Source organism: Scomber japonicus, chromosome 5 (assembly GCF_027409825.1).
Source record: "Scomber japonicus isolate fScoJap1 chromosome 5, fScoJap1.pri, whole genome shotgun sequence".
Taxonomy (NCBI): Eukaryota; Metazoa; Chordata; class Actinopteri; order Scombriformes; family Scombridae; genus Scomber; species Scomber japonicus.
Window position 1 is genome coordinate 10,470,413 of NC_070582.1, and position 16,991 is coordinate 10,487,403.

At 40.3% G+C, this 16,991-nt stretch overlaps 1 protein-coding gene across 1 annotated transcript in view; it reads right to left on the minus strand.

The window, feature by feature from the left end:
• The window catches only part of megf11 (multiple EGF-like-domains 11), a 56,014-nt gene extending 41,777 nt beyond the window's left edge, over positions 1-14,237 (minus strand). The window contains exons 1-2 of the mRNA XM_053319729.1: positions 14,162-14,237; positions 9,740-9,832 (exon numbers count right to left, since the gene is read on the minus strand). Of these exons, the coding sequence (XP_053175704.1) occupies positions 9,740-9,832; positions 14,162-14,222 (154 nt within the window). The 5' untranslated portion in view covers positions 14,223-14,237. The remainder of the gene's footprint in view (positions 1-9,739; positions 9,833-14,161) is intronic.
• Positions 14,238-16,991: the final 2,754 nt, after the last annotated feature.

The following is a 16,991-nucleotide window of genomic DNA, read 5'->3' on the forward strand; positions in this document are numbered from 1 at the left end:
AATATTAAGATGCTAGAGTTGGATGATTCATCGGTCACAGACAGTGGAAAGATAGGGCTTCCATTAAACTAAGGTGCAGGGCATTTTGCTATCTCACACAAACAACATGCAATATAACCTTCTGAGAGGGTGGCATGACTGCAGGCAAGGCAGAACACAGTGGAATGCAAAATACAACCCCAAATACCCAAGGGCCTGGAGGCAAATTTGATTAAAAGTTTGTTTTTCTTCACTCTCAACAAACGGAGGAGCTCGTCGATGCGGCACTGACAGTTAATTGGACTTGGCAGGGCCACGAGTTCATTCGTCAGCATTGTGTGGGGCTTGCCTAGGAGGAGCAGGACAATCGATGTCCCTTAGGACGGCCTGTAATCACTGCAACACTCCAATGAAGTCCAGGGTTAAACATCAGGAGATTGCAGGTGAACCAGAGGATCTGAGAAAGACTGCTAATATGCTCCCACTCCCAAAGCAAGCCAAGGACACTGCAACACAGCACCCAAAGGACTGTGATGATCCCTCAGAACAGAATTACACTTTAAGCTATTATTCTGACTTAAACTATCATGTATTAAAGGTCCTGAGAGGTGATACAGGTATCTAAAGAAACAAAGATTTTGCAAACATAATACCACAGATATATGAGACATTGCATGTGTGTTGTCAGTGGTTCCCAAACTGGGGGTGAGGACTCCCACAAGGGTCAAGAGAAGATTTTTGGGATATTAAAGGGACCACATTACAGTGTTTGTGCATATGTATTTAGATTTCTAATATGCCTACTAACACACAAAATGTGAAATAAAACCATCCAGTCAGTGTTGTGTGGGCTGGCATGCTCTGTAATCTTGTGATTCAACAAGCCATTCAGATTTGATGCCCCTTCTTACACACATGGGGCAAAGCTAGGCTAAGTTAAGGGCGAAAAATTGTCTGCAGTCTGCAAGAGAGAGCTGCCTTTGGGAATAGAGTGAAAGAGTCCTGGGTCACTGCTGCTGTCTTGTCTTCAGGATGAATAAACAACAGATTCTGCTCTGATTCAAAGCAGTTAACTGGCAGGATGAGTTTGTTTTTTAAAGGTTATCGTCAATCTTGCTTCTCAACCTAGCTGGAGCTACAGTAACACCAGAGTCACATACCACCTCCTCCCCACCTAAGCCGCTGTCATAAATAATAAACATCTTAAATTCCTGTTAGTTTATATAATTAGCAGATGACTATGTGAATAAACAACAACATCCCTGCAGGATTTATGCCTTTAGATTACTTTATTTTGAGTGTGGATGAAGCAGATACAATGTTAGCATAGCATTGATCAGTCGGAACTTTTAAAAGATTCTGTTCATTTTTCTATGCCTTTAATTTTTCTTTTTTGGGTCATTGTTTGGGAAATTTCAGGCATTTCTGGACTTTTAAAAATTAGCCAATCAAAAAAAGGAAAATATCCTGCTCAACTTGACCCAGATATATGCATTAACATTTGAATAAATTAAATTTGAGGGGTGAGCAGGTGGTGGAGTTGAGTCAAAAAAACACTGGGGACACAAGCCAAAAAGGTACTACTGACCTATATCTGTGGTTCCCAATCTGGGGGTCAGAAGTCACAAAGTAAATCTCTGCGGCGGACAAAGAAAAAAAAATCTGCTCTACAAATTATGACCTTTTTTCCATTTTCTCTAATCTTTCTCTTTTTATTGTACAATACTGAACAATTTTGGGGCTCTAAAACCTTTTTATATCAAACTATCTGGGAACATCACTTGAATTGGTAACAACTTACAGACATTCATAACCTATAACGAGGGGGCGTGAGAGGACAATGTTTCTCTTTAAAGAGTTAGAAGGTAGACAATAGAAAAACATACAGTATAACACTAAAGACTGAAAGGAGATTTGGCACTACTGGAGAGACTTTACCACACAAAATTGAGCAGCATTTTAACACCACAGCAGTTGAAACCAGGTGTGTGGAATTATATCTGCCACAATGAACTGTAAAGAGGCCATCAAAAGAAATGATCAATGAAAATCAATTGAAACAAACTACATAAACTCTGCAATGGTCCACAAAATCAAGTGTAACTTACAGACTGAGAAATGCGCCCAAAACAGCTTTGTTCTACATTAGTATTCTTGAGATATCTTATCTTGCTAAACTGTTATCGTAGCATTTGAGTTATTTTAGCCACTGACCTTCTCTTAAGGACATGAGATAAGGCTTTTTAATGTCCTTATTAAATCAAGCCATCTATGCAGACGCTCAGAGCTGGGTAGCTCGTTCCAGAAGCTCTTAACTCTCTCTTACTGACTAATGACAAGCATCACAGTGATAATGACCAGCGGGACTGGATGTTGTATCTGCTCAGCTCAAAATTATTCTATCATCTTAACTATCACCACGATAAACCATGATATCCACCCGCTCAGGTTATATGCATGGAAAGAAAGCACACTGAAATTCAAACACTCACACACATATGCCAACGCACACACACACACACACACACACACACACACACACTTTAGGCATTCTCCCAAAGGTAATGGAGCAGTGAGCTCTTGGGGAGCAATAAATCCTGCTTAATGGGATGGTACAAAAAAATCTTCAGAGCTGGGCAATGTCAATCTGCATACTGAGCCAATGAGCCTTATATGTACAGAAAATGTTATAGAGGTGTGTATGTATGTACGTGTGTGTGTTCATGCGTGTGTGCGTGAGAACCCATTTCAGTTGAAAACCAGTATTCCACTGTTCCTCATAACTTCAAAGGGTAATTTGAGACTAGGTTTTAAGGTTAAGGTTAGAATTGGGTTTAGGTTCAGTTTGGGGTAAAGGTTGGGTTTAGACATTTAGTTGTGATGGTTAAGGTTAAGGAAAGGGGCTAGGGAATGCAATATGTCATTGCAAAGATGTGTGTGAGGTGTGCGTGAGTGTGTGTGTGCGTAAGTGTGTGTGCGCATGTTTGTGTGAAACCAGTTAATGCATGATACTTATGTAAAACCGTTTAAAGAAAATGTGTTGGTCGCTTTTAGTGTGAATATTTGAATAATATTTAATTCATGATCAATATTCATGTGTGTGTCTGTCTGTGTGTGTCTGTGTGTGGGTGTGTGGGTGTGTGGGTGTCATCTGTCAACTACAGTGTATGTGCCACAGTTCATTCGATGGACTTACCATCAGTCGGTTCATGTCTTGGCATAGTGATCACATGTGCCACTAACAGACAAGGAACGATCTGACAGGCATGCTGTCAGAGCCACATACTGAAACATGTCTGTCAGAGACCCAGCATTGATGTCCACACTGTTCAATCTCTTCTGTTTAGAAGCCAGCATCTGTGCCTGTTTTTAAACTACAGATAACCAACCTCTCCTCTGGATTTGGCTGCAACAGTTATTAATAAATCCTTCACGAAGCTGGTGTGGACTAATGACTTGTTTCAAACTACTAAATAAGAGGAGCAGTGGTCAACTAGCTAGAGAGTGAAAGTGAGATCAAAAAAACATTACATTAGATAAAATGTTATTTTCTGAATGTTTCACGGAGGTTACGTTCTAAAGCACAAATAAACTCACCCACATCTTTGCACAACCCTGTGGCAAGGTGCCGCATTACCAAATTTTGTGTGAATATAGAACTTCATCCTGTCCGCTGTGGCCTTTCTGCTCTGCGTGTGTGTAGCTCAGCCCCGCCCTGCAGCTCTTTATACATCTATGACACAGGGACAGAGAGCAGAGCGGAGCAGAGTCCCACCCTGCATGCTGTTATTTGCTGGGGGCTACCCACTCACTGCCTGAACGTCCTGCATCCTAAACACAGCAAGCTAATAAGAAAATAAGGTAGTATATGGCAGGCCGGGTCTCTGCAGATAAATACACCACTAAACACCTCATTAGTTCATATGTGATGATTGTGAGGGATTACTTTTGTATGAGCTTCTAAATTATTATTATTATTATTTTTTTTTAGGAAAAAGAAGGTTTCACTTCAATCTACAATCTGTTAAAACAATACTCACATGCCCGTATGTACATTGAAACATTGATCCTAGTGATTGTTCATAGTGATTGTTAAAATGCTTCAGATTAAAATGAGGGGAGAAATGGACAGTAGAAAAAATCCACAGTCTTCATTCTTTGCAAAAATGTATTCCTTCCCTCCTTAGTTTATGGGAAGCTCATATGAAGCTTCAGCAGTCTGAGTTAATCAAATCAACTAAGTATTCTGCACAGTTATGGTCTGTTTGGTACAAAATTCTTTCTTTGTGTTTCTACTGACAGAGTTTCTGTGCTGAGCTGCGTTGGAGGAATATTAACACAAATAGGGCTGTCGCTGTGAAGGAAATTTCCCCTGTGGTGATTTAGGGTTTAGGTGATTTAGGGAGTCCCCTTAAACCAGGGATTCATGAATGGAATCTGGTTGGATCCGCCTTCAGACTATAAGACTTGAGATCAAACTACTACTTTGCAGACTTTGGAAGAAAACCTACTTGAATTGTCAACTCAAGACTACTGAGCCTTATATAAACTCTGGAATGTATTTTTGCACAGATCTTTAATTTTTGTCGTCATCTCTTCATGTCTTAATCGAAGTGCATTAGGAGGATATCTTAAAGGCCAGTACATGAACAGGAAAAATTATTGTAGCAAATAAAAATTATTTCAGTGTACATGAATGTGGGCTCCTGACTGATATTTTGCCTTGATTGTGGGGCTGTCATATCCATCACTGGCTTCAACGTTAATACCCAGTGTCAAGATTAGTGGAAGGAAAAGGCCTCTAGCATCGATTTAACGCAGGTAAAATGGCTCAGTTGTTTTTTTCTATTGCTTTAATAGGGGGTTCGGCCCACTGAACCTCTTACAAAAAAGATTTTTTTTAAAAATGTTTTAGGGGTCCAAAAATATAGACAAGAGATTGTAAATGTAGGTATAACTTCATTTTTATATATATGAATAATACGCATATGCATATTCACACAATTTAGAAGAAATTGAGAAATACAATACCTGATTACACTAACCTAACCACCATTATTTGGTCATTTAGTCCTGGCTAATTTTTCCTCAAGGTAAGTTGGTGCAGCCAGCTCCTGTTCATAAGAACATCAGTCCTTTCATTTCACTGCATGTTTTACTTTGTATCTGTGTGCACAACTAAAGCTCCTTGAACAATCTAGTCCAAAAGGAGGTGATATCTCAATGAACATGAACCCCTGTGCTTGGGTAGAGAATAAATAACAGTGTCACATACTTGGCAGTATATAAACTGGCTGCAATGCTCCCCAGGAGTACAATGTACAATACAAAAACAAAACTCTATCAACGCTTCATGGACACACACACACACCCCCCCCCCCCCCACACACACACACACACAAATACATATAGAGTCGCTGAGGCACTATAGATCGGTCCATCTTCTGTCACCTCGAGAAATACCATTGCCTGAGCGCTTTGATCTATCAAAACGAATGAGGCAGTTGGCATCGACTTACAAGCAGCAAGGAACCCCCTTCAGAATGACACATTTAGAATATTTATAATTCTCCTAAAATGTCTCTTTTTACATGCTTTTATAATGAGGAATTCAATTGATTTAGACTTCTTTTTTAAAAGTTGATGTGGAGATCAAATTTTACTTTTCCAGTTGATAATGGGGCCATTTTCTTAAAAAGCAGACTTGTTGCTTATATATTGATGTAGACAATCACACACATACAGTACACACATAGACACACACATATTGAATTCTCTAGTTGTGAGAGTAATGGAGAGAGAAGTTTTGAGAGAAAAGCGTAGACATTTTGAGTGATTTGTTAAATCTGTAAGGCATCTCTGTCCCACTCTCTGTAATTCACAGTCTCTTGGTCTTTGACAGTCATGCATGTCAATGTCCTGCTGCTGTTGGGAGTGGAGAGGAACCATCTGGTTTAGATGCACTTCTGAGAATAATGTGTAAATACTGTTGACGGGTGGCAGAGGGGATCCTCACAAGAGTGTATTTCAACCCAAAATTAAGTTTAACTGCACAGTCTGGTCTGGTAACTCTTTCATATTGCATCTGTGATTGTTAGGGCAGTGTCATCTGCAATGAATTGAACTAATGAAGCTTAAGGAAATGTACCACCCCTGTTCGACCCAGTACACTATGATCACTGTCCTAAATTCTTACTTCAGTGCAACAAGTTTAATATATTATGAAACCAAGCACTGATTTAAAACCTTAATAATGAATAATCTTACTATTTTAGTTAACCATTAATATAAAATAAGTAGCATGTAGCCCCCTTGTCTGATGCAATATACCATAAACAAGCGTTCATGGGCCACATTCATCAATTAATCATGTGTATAACACCCGCAGCAGTGGCTGCCTTCCCATCTGAATACATTAGGGAGGAATATGTTACCTCATGGAACACGGCTGACCAACCACATTAGATTTGGCTATTAAGTGTGATAGATTTCTTTTTAGAACACAAAGGATGCTTTGTGGTTAACAAAGCTAAACTACTCCTCAGACTTTTCAGATACTTATCTTGGTAACATTGATTTTTAGAATCTCTACACAAGTGGGCGAACATTTCCTCCACAATAAGGAAAAGCAAACTCTAAGAAGGATGAGAGAAGAAACACCAAAAGCTCTGTGTGTCTATGCACATTTCATCTCCCTGAGCAGTGGGAACATATCATTATCGGAGTGAAGCACATGAAATCGATGATAGTGCTTCATTGCACCTAATATTTTACAAGTGATGGCAGTCATAGCTAAATATACCTTGCACATGAAACATCTATCTTTATCATTCTCTTTATTTGAAAGCTGTTATTACTGTAGCATATAGTGACCCTGTGTGACAGACTCATCAAGAGGGATCAAATCACAAGTCCGGAAAAGAACACAGTGACGGAAGCAAAGGCATTGGGTCATTTCTCTCCAACTTTAGAAGTAACAAGAAGTAAGAAGGAAAGTCTATTTTAAAACTCAAGAAACTCATAACATGCTGAAAAAAAACTTGATGTACTTTTCATTTAATAAACTCATAATATTCTATAAAGATTAGATTTTCCATTTCATCTCATACTGCAATGTTCTTTTTACAGCAACATATACTATACTTGTTGCAAACTACAGCCAATAATTCAACTACTTTCGCAAAACTTACTTCAACATACTAAAACGAATAAGACGTACTGTTCTCTCCCATAAGCAGAGCTCCATCTATCTGAATTGCCTTTGCAGAAATTGCTGCTGTCCCTGTTTTATTGGGCCTAATATTTTACCCAACATTTTTTTATTCACATGGTTTAAATCCTATTGAGAACAATATTGTTTTTAAAGCTAAACCCTACTGACTAAATAAAGTATATACACAGTGGCACAGAGAAACAAAGTACATTTCAGTGTAAAAAAAAAGGAAAAAGAAGAAAGGAAAACAACAGAAAACACAAGCACAACAGAGAAATACAGACAATTAAAACCTAAAAAAAACAATCAGTAACAGGTGCATAGCAACATTTCAATGCCCTGAGCAATTAAATGAAAAAAATAAAATAAAAACTGAAAATCTTTACATAACATGTGATTAGAGAAACATGTTGAAGAGCACATTCCACAAACACAACACACAGGCATTAGAGCAATCACACAAACCAACAACAATTAATCATTCATCCCTCTTTTGGGAGGACAGCAAGCAAACTCACAATGCTCCAAATCCACACGTGGTAGATGTAGAACAAGACATTTGCAAACAGTCAACAGCAAACGCCCTGTTTTGCTGTTTTCTTTGTTGTCCACATCTACCGGTGTGTGTCCTTGAGATAAGTATTAGGCACCCCAGGACCTCACACAGGTCACAGGGCAGGTATGGTCTCAGTGGGACTGTTGCCTCAGGCTGAGGAAGGAGGATGAAACGTTTTCTGTATACAGCAGGTGAACAGCAGCGGGTGAAAAACGGCCTATATATCTTTCTTCAGCCTCACCACCGCTCACAATTTCACTAACTGAATCTCTCCCACCTTATCGCCTTCTCTTTTCTGGCCACAAACAGTCCAACTCTTTATTTCCACCACCTGACCCATATACAAAACTGCTTCCTGGTGGGTGCTGCTCCAGAAACAAGGTCCAAGCCTTTGATCTGGCTCCAGATCACTGGCTGAAAGGCTGTCACTTCAGCTTTAGGCCACTCAGCATCCCACGGCAGCTCTTCAACACCAAGCCTGGGCGACACACTTTTTATCACATTCACACATCCTTCATCACGTCACCAGCTCATTCTGCCCTCTCACCAGCTATCGCACCAGGGAATTAGCTTTTAGGCAAACACAAATACCTCAACTGAAACACAATAACCGTAAAACAGGTAAATAAACAATGACATTGATTGAGTTGAGGCTGAATAGATGTCAGTTTGTGCCTTTCGTGAGCCTTAACGTAATGGCTGAGTCCACTTACATGACAACCACTAAAGCTCACATCACTTATCTGTGCCGGGTAAAAGTAAAATTTACAGTGAAAGACAAAAAAAACAAGCTGAACCATTTACATGGAGGAAAAAGAGGGCAGATTTAATTTAAAAATTGGCACGCATTCCTCATTTCTACAGATGAAAGCTCGTAAATGAAAAACCCTGGAATCATGCCTGGTATGGAAATCTAAAGTTATGAATAATGCCTCTGTCTCAATCATCAAGTCTGTTTTAATAAGGTGGATTAGCCCAGCACCTGCAGGCTGAAAGGCACACACGGCTACACTCCTAACAAACCAAGAGTGGGACAAGAGTCCCTGGGGGCCCTGAACTTCATATCCTCCCAGTTGGACCCTCACCAGTCTGTAGGAGTGAGCAGCAACAAACAGCTCAGGCTTGTCATTCATGCCCATGAATCCACCTCCAATGGGCCGGTGCTGCAGCGAGACCCACTGATTTACACACATTTGCTAATCAGGGAATGGCTCTCTTGCTAATGAAAACTCATAGATCTATACAATAACACTGCTGATATGATTTTAGCTCACATTACTCATTCCTAAATGTGCAACAGGCAATAAGTGTGGAGTGCCACTGAGAGTGAATTTGGGGTCAGAAATGTTGACGCAGGAGTCTGTGACTGGGTCATGGTTATTGTAATCTCTGCCCTAACCTGGGAATAAGCCTCCTGTATGCACATTCACAATTTCTGTGCAGACATAAATTTCACAAAGGAGCATATAGATTCTTTCCTCCTGCCTGGCCTCACTGACACTCCAGCATTTAACTGATTGCAGAATGGATGTGCCTGACTCCACCTCCCATTCCTCCTGCAGTCCACCTCTGGGAGCTGGGGTAAACCCAGTAAACACAGAGACCAGCACACTGGTTTGTTTCAGCTTGGCATTGATTCATCATTCCACTGAACAAGTCAAGGCACCAGTCTAATCATGATTAAGACCATAACAGAGAGCTCGGTAGACACAGGGGGGACGCAACCATCCATCCATCCGCTATATTCATCAAGCAAATCACTTCCACTTCCAGTAAATGAAAATGAATTCATTGTGACTTACCTGTTCCATTGGCTGTGTTTGCTAAGAAGAGAGGATACAAAGCTGAGCAGCTTTGAGATAGACGTACATTGAGGCAAAACAGTTGTGCTGTTCACAGCAAAGTCTTATGGACTAATTGGCTGTGAAAGCCATTTAGGAATAAATGAGTCTGAGTGACTAATTGCAGGTTTAAGAGGAAAGAGTACTCACCACTGGAGCAGTCCAGTCCACCCCATCCAGGCTCACACTGGCATGTATCCGGAGACACACAACGACCATGGACACACTCCTCTGTACACAGAGCTGAGAAACACAGAGAAGTTCCCTCATCAGTGCAATTTTTAATTGAGTTAACACACACATACACACACAAGCAGAGTTTTAAACATCATTAAACCACGAATAAACAGCATAATGAAAATCACCAAGATAACAGCAGTAACAAAATGGCCCATAAAATCGAACACTCAATATCTCCTTAATACCATCAAGGGACTAAATCTTAGCCATGGCACTCATATTCAGCATAAATCTCTGCAACTTGACACCAGACTAAACGATTTCTTAGGAGACTGAGTCCTTGGTCAACATGTCAGTTTATCACATAGCTTTACTTTCCACAATGAGATGTTATCAGCAGGCTGAACCATGAAAGGACAAGCTGTAAATCCCTTCTAATTTGATCAGCCAGTGCTTTGTCATATACCGATGCTTTAATGTAGCAGGTCCAGGCACCACAGCGTTTACTAAGTGTGCAGTTTTCTTGATCATTCATATTGAACAACAAGGCACCCGATTGATTGGGTCGGCATTAGTATTCCTGGGAGCGTGTTGGAAGTTTGTTTCAGCTGGATAATAAAGTGACCTACATGGAGTTTTTGCCATTGTGCCAGTTTTCCTTTTTATTTTTTCAATTGTGAAGCTAAGAATGAAAAGTATCACAAAAATAGGCACTTAGCATGAATAAGTCTGTGGCAGCCAAGGTCATCTGGCCTACAGGGTTAAGACAGCTTTTATCTGAGGAAGGAGACAGTCAGGCCAATATGACGAGAGAACCCCGCCTGATGAGAATCAGCAGTTCACTAACATGGCCTGTGGAGGAATGATACACCGCCCAAGTGCAGCAGAGCAAGACAGCACTGATTTTCTGAACTGATCAGACCTCATCCAATATTATTAGCCACGTATGACTTGGTCAACAGTATAAAAAGGGCAGCAGGATAGCAACTGTGGAGTTTTTTTAACAACATATGCCTCAGGGCGATTTTGCAGCTCTGCGTGGAGCACTGTGGAGCTCATCCTGCAGGCAGAGAGGTCAGCAGGAGCTGGCAGCAGGCCTGAACAGTGCTACTATAGATTATCACTCAATCAGGCTTCGATTAGGATCCACCGCCAGCAGGAGAGATGCAGCGGGAGAAGAGAAAGTGGAGTGAATCCCAAACACCCGCGAGCCAGTGCTAATCGTAGAAATGCTCCCAAGGCAAAAATGGTAAACCAGAGATTGAAAGATAATACAGGGCAGATTTCTGAGCATCAGTAGTCTGGCAGAAAACTGTTTAATTACAGTAAGCCAGCAAAAAAGAAAAGGGGAAGAGCTCCAACATTTGTGCTGACGAAGATGTGAGATCGACTACCTGTAATCAATGAGTCCACAGTATGCAGAGTATTCAAAGAGAGGAGACGAATTCAATGTCACCATGATGAGTTGATTTCGTTTAGTTTCAATCAGCAAATTCTGATCAGCGAGAACAGGGAAATGCAAATGTGTCACATCCTTTAGAGAAAAAAAAAAGAAATATGGAAATGAAGTTTTGAATATGGGAGAAAGGATAAAGCGCACCCTTCTCCTGAGATCTGAACCGGTGTACTGAAGGGATGGCATAATAAAGTAGGAGGTAGGTCTTTCATTTTAATTGAAATTCATGAATCACTCTGCTTAACTCATGTCTAAGGAATCTGCTGGAAAATTGAGTCTTTCATCTAGATAAAAGGCTAATCTAACTCATTATGCAGAGGTGTTATCAGGACGGGGAACAATGGAGCTAATTGGTGATTGTCATGCAGTGTTAATAAATTTAATATTCTTGCCCAGTCAAACCACAATCTTTTAAACTGTCTGATAAAATAGATCCTGATAGTCTCTACTGTTACTGCATAATTCTCTGTGTGTTTTTGGAGAGATTTTCTACAGGAACAAAAAAACGAGTGCGATTCTGTTTGTTTATGATGTATGTAGTAGGAGTGTTTTGTACCACACTGGCAGTGAGCATGAAGTGAAAAACATGGAATACTCCGATGTAGCCATTGGTTAAATCAATCTAATGAGATGCCTACAGAACATATCAAACAACTCCCTCCAAAGCTTCTTCCACATGCCTGTATCTAGCACAGAGATGATTTATTTTAAAACTGTGTCTTTGAAGCATTAAAAAAATGCAACAAAGCCAAAATGAAAAAGAAATCAAAGGCACAGAATCCCTTTCTGGTGAAAAATCTCATCATCTTCCCCATCATCAAAACCCAAATGTGAAATGTGCTAGCGTATTGCTGCCTGAAACTTCATCAAAACCCCACTAATTCTGCCGCCGCCGACATTTTTAGAAGGGTGAATTATATTGTGCCACTGGACAGGCGGGCAGGAGTCATGCAGGAGTCATCTGGCCTAAATGTTCAACAGAAAGAGGGATTCATAGCCCTGCAGAGCCTGTCAGCCTCTGAAGATATTACAAGCTGTTGTCATTAGCGAGGTCTTCTCACTTCTTCATGCACAACTGTAATAATCACGCTTATTAGGAAGGAAATGAGTTCTTCACATCCTCTACGTAGGCTAGTTATGGATTAAGGTAATGACTTAAGACATATCAAAGGTCACAGAATTAATAAAGACCTCTAGTTGGAAACTTGACGCACTAATTAAAGACAGATCAAAGTTCAATGCGGAGACACACACCGGAGAGAGCTTTGAGCAAACTTGACAGTCCCTTGCAACAAAAGAATGAAACAAAATAACAAAGAAAGAGCATCCTTTAAGATTATCTTGCTGATTTAGTGTTGGAAGTATTATGTGTGCTTGTGTGATTATTCTTTTGGTTAATTCAAGGCCTTCACCTCCCCAGATTCATTTAGTCATCTCTCATTGGAGCTAGTGTATTGGTGATGTGGTGCCATATAATTAAAAAATAAAACTGCAGACAGGATTAAAAGGCACTCTTGAAACATTTTTTGACTTCTAATGGAATATACTACAATAAACTAACAATACACAGGGGGAATATTTTACATTCAGTAAACAACAAAGTATCCAGGAATAGATGACTTGAGTTAATTTTGGGTCGATTTACTCTATAATGCCCCCTTTTGTCACTGCATGCAAAACAGCTCAGGGAGTACAAATCTCTTAATCCTGGTAGTGAGAGTGCTAGGATTAAAAGGGGTGGAACAGTTTGCAAAGACAGCAGAAAGCTAAACTGCCCTCTTGGCCCCTATCAGCTCAGTCTCCCCCACTTCACCTAAAAGAGAGCTACAGGGGAGAGGGGCAGTTTTCCCTTTCAGCTTGATATAATAACAAAATAAAATCAGCTATTCATGAAACTGGTAGGCCAAAACCTGAGAGGAACCTACGCAGTTTGCAGATTCACCTAGTTAACACACTGAAAGAACTATTAATGAATAACTTCATTGTCAGTCAGATGGTTAATGAATACATTATTGATCAATATGCCCCTTCCTCCTCGAGACCCCTTGATAATCACACTGGCTCTTGTTCTTTCCTGGCTGACTTCCAGGTGCTCTGTTGGCCTGAGGCTAGTAAAGCACAGACAAGGACAAGCTCGGTGGTGGTCAAAGAGCATACCCACACAGCTGTAGTTGTATCAGTAACTCGCTCATGTTGCATAAAGATCTAGGAAAATATTAAAGTGTGATTCTAATCCTATTTAAAGGGAATAAAACATTAGGTAGGGTGAGAATATCAAAAACGTAAGTCTCAGAAGCTATATGTTCTCTCTTTATTTGGCCAAGATGCAGAAATATTCACTTTGATGTGTGGATAAAAATAGAAATCAATGACCATTAATGAAGTAATAAAAATGACAGTGAAGGATTGTTATCAGCATACTGCTGCAGTCCAATTTTCATGGCTTCTGCTTTTTTTATGTTATTGAATTCCAGTGTGGTTTTATGGCGGGTGCAATACCTACTCAGTCTGTAACCAGGACCCGCTTGGCTCGTTAAGTTTTCTCATTGTTATACAACTTCAATTAAATTACTCTTGCTGGAGGAGTAAAGCAGGGAGCAATCTTTGGTGTAAAAACAGTGTGCCGTCATGTTAAATCATGGTCAGTCATCTTAAACTGAGTAAATTCACAAGGATGGTGGCATGCTAATAGAAGAGGTAGTGGTGAGGTGTTATTGGGCATTCATGATAAATAGCATCAGACTGGAGCGGGGGCGATGGAGGAGTGTGGGGTGCCAGCAGCCTGGTGGGAAGTTGTAGCTTTATCTGCCCGCCACCCACAGTAACAATCAATCCTAATACTCACTTTTTTTCTTTAAAAGTCTAGCAGACATAACCTGAAATGTCATCGCCGAGGACAAAGGAGGTGAAAAAAAAAGAAGAAGGGGGATACTCACGAACACACAAGTCTCCACTCTCAAAGTAACCAGGGCAACACTGCGAGCGGCGCCTATACATGGTCCTCACTCCCCGCCGGTAAGCCGTCTTATAACTGATCCTGGAGAAACAGACACGCCGAGACAGCTACGTGATGTAAAGAGTGACCCCGCTTGAAGGGCAGGAAAACATATAAAAGGCTGCTTTATAAAAGTAAGTTGTGCCACAATTTTCTACTTTAATTGGCAAGTTTATAATGTAAAAGAACAACAGAGGACTAAGAAAAAAAGCCAGAGAGATTATGTGTAAAACAGAAGATGCATAAAATCTAAATCACAACAAACCTTAAGGGATTAATTAAAAGATTTACTGTAAGATGATCAGAGGCATCTTGGCTCTGATCAATTCACTGTCAGCCATGTTAACAAGGACATTTACTGTTGACTCTGATTTTGGGTGACAGTAAAGGTCCAGACGAAACAAGTATGGGGACGAATGAGAAAGCCCCTTTAAACATACCTGTGCCTTGTGCACTTAAACCAGTTGAGGATGTCCGTGCATCTGGTGTAGTAGATCTGGTCAAATGGGTGAGCATAGGATTCCTGGACAGTCACAGCATAGCTAAAAGACAGAAGTGTAAAGACACTGCTGCAGTGAATGTAGCTGGGGGTATAGATTCATGCTCCTCTGAGATGTTGGAGGGGGAAAAAACAACAGTATGCCGGTCCTGTCAATGGATTTAGTAGTATTGAAAGTACAATATAAATACAATAACTTTGATATGCAAAGAAAGGACTTGAAAGGACCTTTTTGGTGATTCATGTTAGTGATATATGCAGGCAGAGGCTGTCTGAGGATATTGGAGGACCCCAAAGCCATGAGCACAGCCCACTTAGGGAATTCATTTCGATGCCAACAAGGTGGAACCACAATCATCACCTTGGTCAGGCAATAATCCAGATAATATATCTTCACAGCTTTCTTTCCTCCCCTTTGCATCAAGGACAGAAATTATTCCTGCTTATTTCTCATAAGTGACACTGCTCAGCACAACTAATAATTATTCAGGCTCTATGGCTGTTATGATTGATTGGGATGAGAGTACACACTGATCAATTTGCCTGCGTATTTCACTTGAAGCCACAACTCCTCCCATCTCTCAGCGCTTGGCGACTCGAGCTGCGTGAGATCGATACTGCTGTATGGACTTTGAGAATAGATCTGGAACTTTGGTTAAGAGCGCTTGTTGCAGGTACACTGAAAATGTTCCAGGATCGACAACGTCTGCACTGGGAGCTGGCGCCACCAAACTACTGCAGCTTTTCTTTCAAATCAAAAAATCAATGTACTGTAGTAAACACAGGAGGATGCACTCTTACCTTTCCCAGTGGCTGCAGACATTGGGGTCATCCGGGTTCAGACTCCATACACTATTGGTGAAGCCCAGAACAAGTAGAAGGGCCAGCAGGGCAACAGATGACCCCATCCTTCACTCTGAGAGGGGGAAAAAAGATATATGGTTGTACTTTGACTGTAACCTGGATCATTTCTCATGTTGCCCTTTCTAATAGAAACTTACTAGCCCCTGGCAATGGTGCGTTCAGGTAATTGAAACACCTTTAAAGTAGTTTCTGAGCAAGCATTTATCAAAACATATTTATGATTGCTTAAAAGAATAGTTAAACAAAAAATGTCTTTAAGATATGCTGTAAATATGTGGCAGGTCTTTATGTGAACAGTTCATTGAGATTTTTGTTTTATTTGGATTGTTTTGTGGGTATGTGTTTCCTTTCTTTTCCTTCCACCACATGCGTTGTTTATGCTATGCCAGAAGATTTACGTTTTTTAAAATATTGATGTCTTTTAATGCCAAATGGGAAGGGCCAAATGTGTGCCATAACACAGAAATAAAAACTAAACATTTTGGGAAAGATGCTTATTTTCTTTCATGCAGAGAGTTAGATGAGAACTCTCACAGCTGCAGCTACAGTATAGCCTGCAGCTGGTTAGCTTAGCTCATCATAAAAACTGGAAACGGGGGGAAAACAGCGGGCTTGGCTCTGTCCTAAAGTAACAAAAACTCATACTATAGGCCTAATGCTGCCAACTCTGACATATTGACTGTGAGAGAGGACACTGACACAACACAGACAGACAAGACAGAGCAGCATAGTGCAACAGCAGCACCGTGCAGCAGCGAGTTATTCAGTGAGAAATGTACACAAGTCTATTATATTGTCATTTATTCTCATGCATGCTGTTCAGAGTAATTTCAGTCAGCAGTTCTCTCCTTCTCCTCTCACATTGTCTGCACACAGGCAGCAGTGAGAGTGAGTTACTATGGTTATGGAAACGCTCTGTGTCCCTGTCGCTATGAAACTTTCTTGCAATTCAGAAAATAGGTTTTTGGTTAGTTGTGAGGCTATTTCATTCACCCAAATTGTTTCTACTATGTTGCAGCTGTTAGACTTTGAAGACTTTGACATTGTTTTACGAGGTTTAATTATCCAAATCATATCACAGATATATCGATACTGGTGAATATGTTGTCCAATATGCAACAATATTTTAATTTCTTTAATTATACTTTTTCTTCATTCAGGCTTAATATATTCATACATGTGATTTTTAATGTATATATATATATATATATATATATATATATATATATATATCCTCCAAACCACATGGACAAAAATAAGTACCAGTAAAGTACCAGTCCCACCTCCCACCCCCCAAATCTCACTCCAAATTGAAGTCAAAACTTGGCAGTGTAGTTACTAGCACCTCTAAAACTTACTATTTAACACATTATACTAAAGCCATATAAAAACTAAAGCATAAAAACAA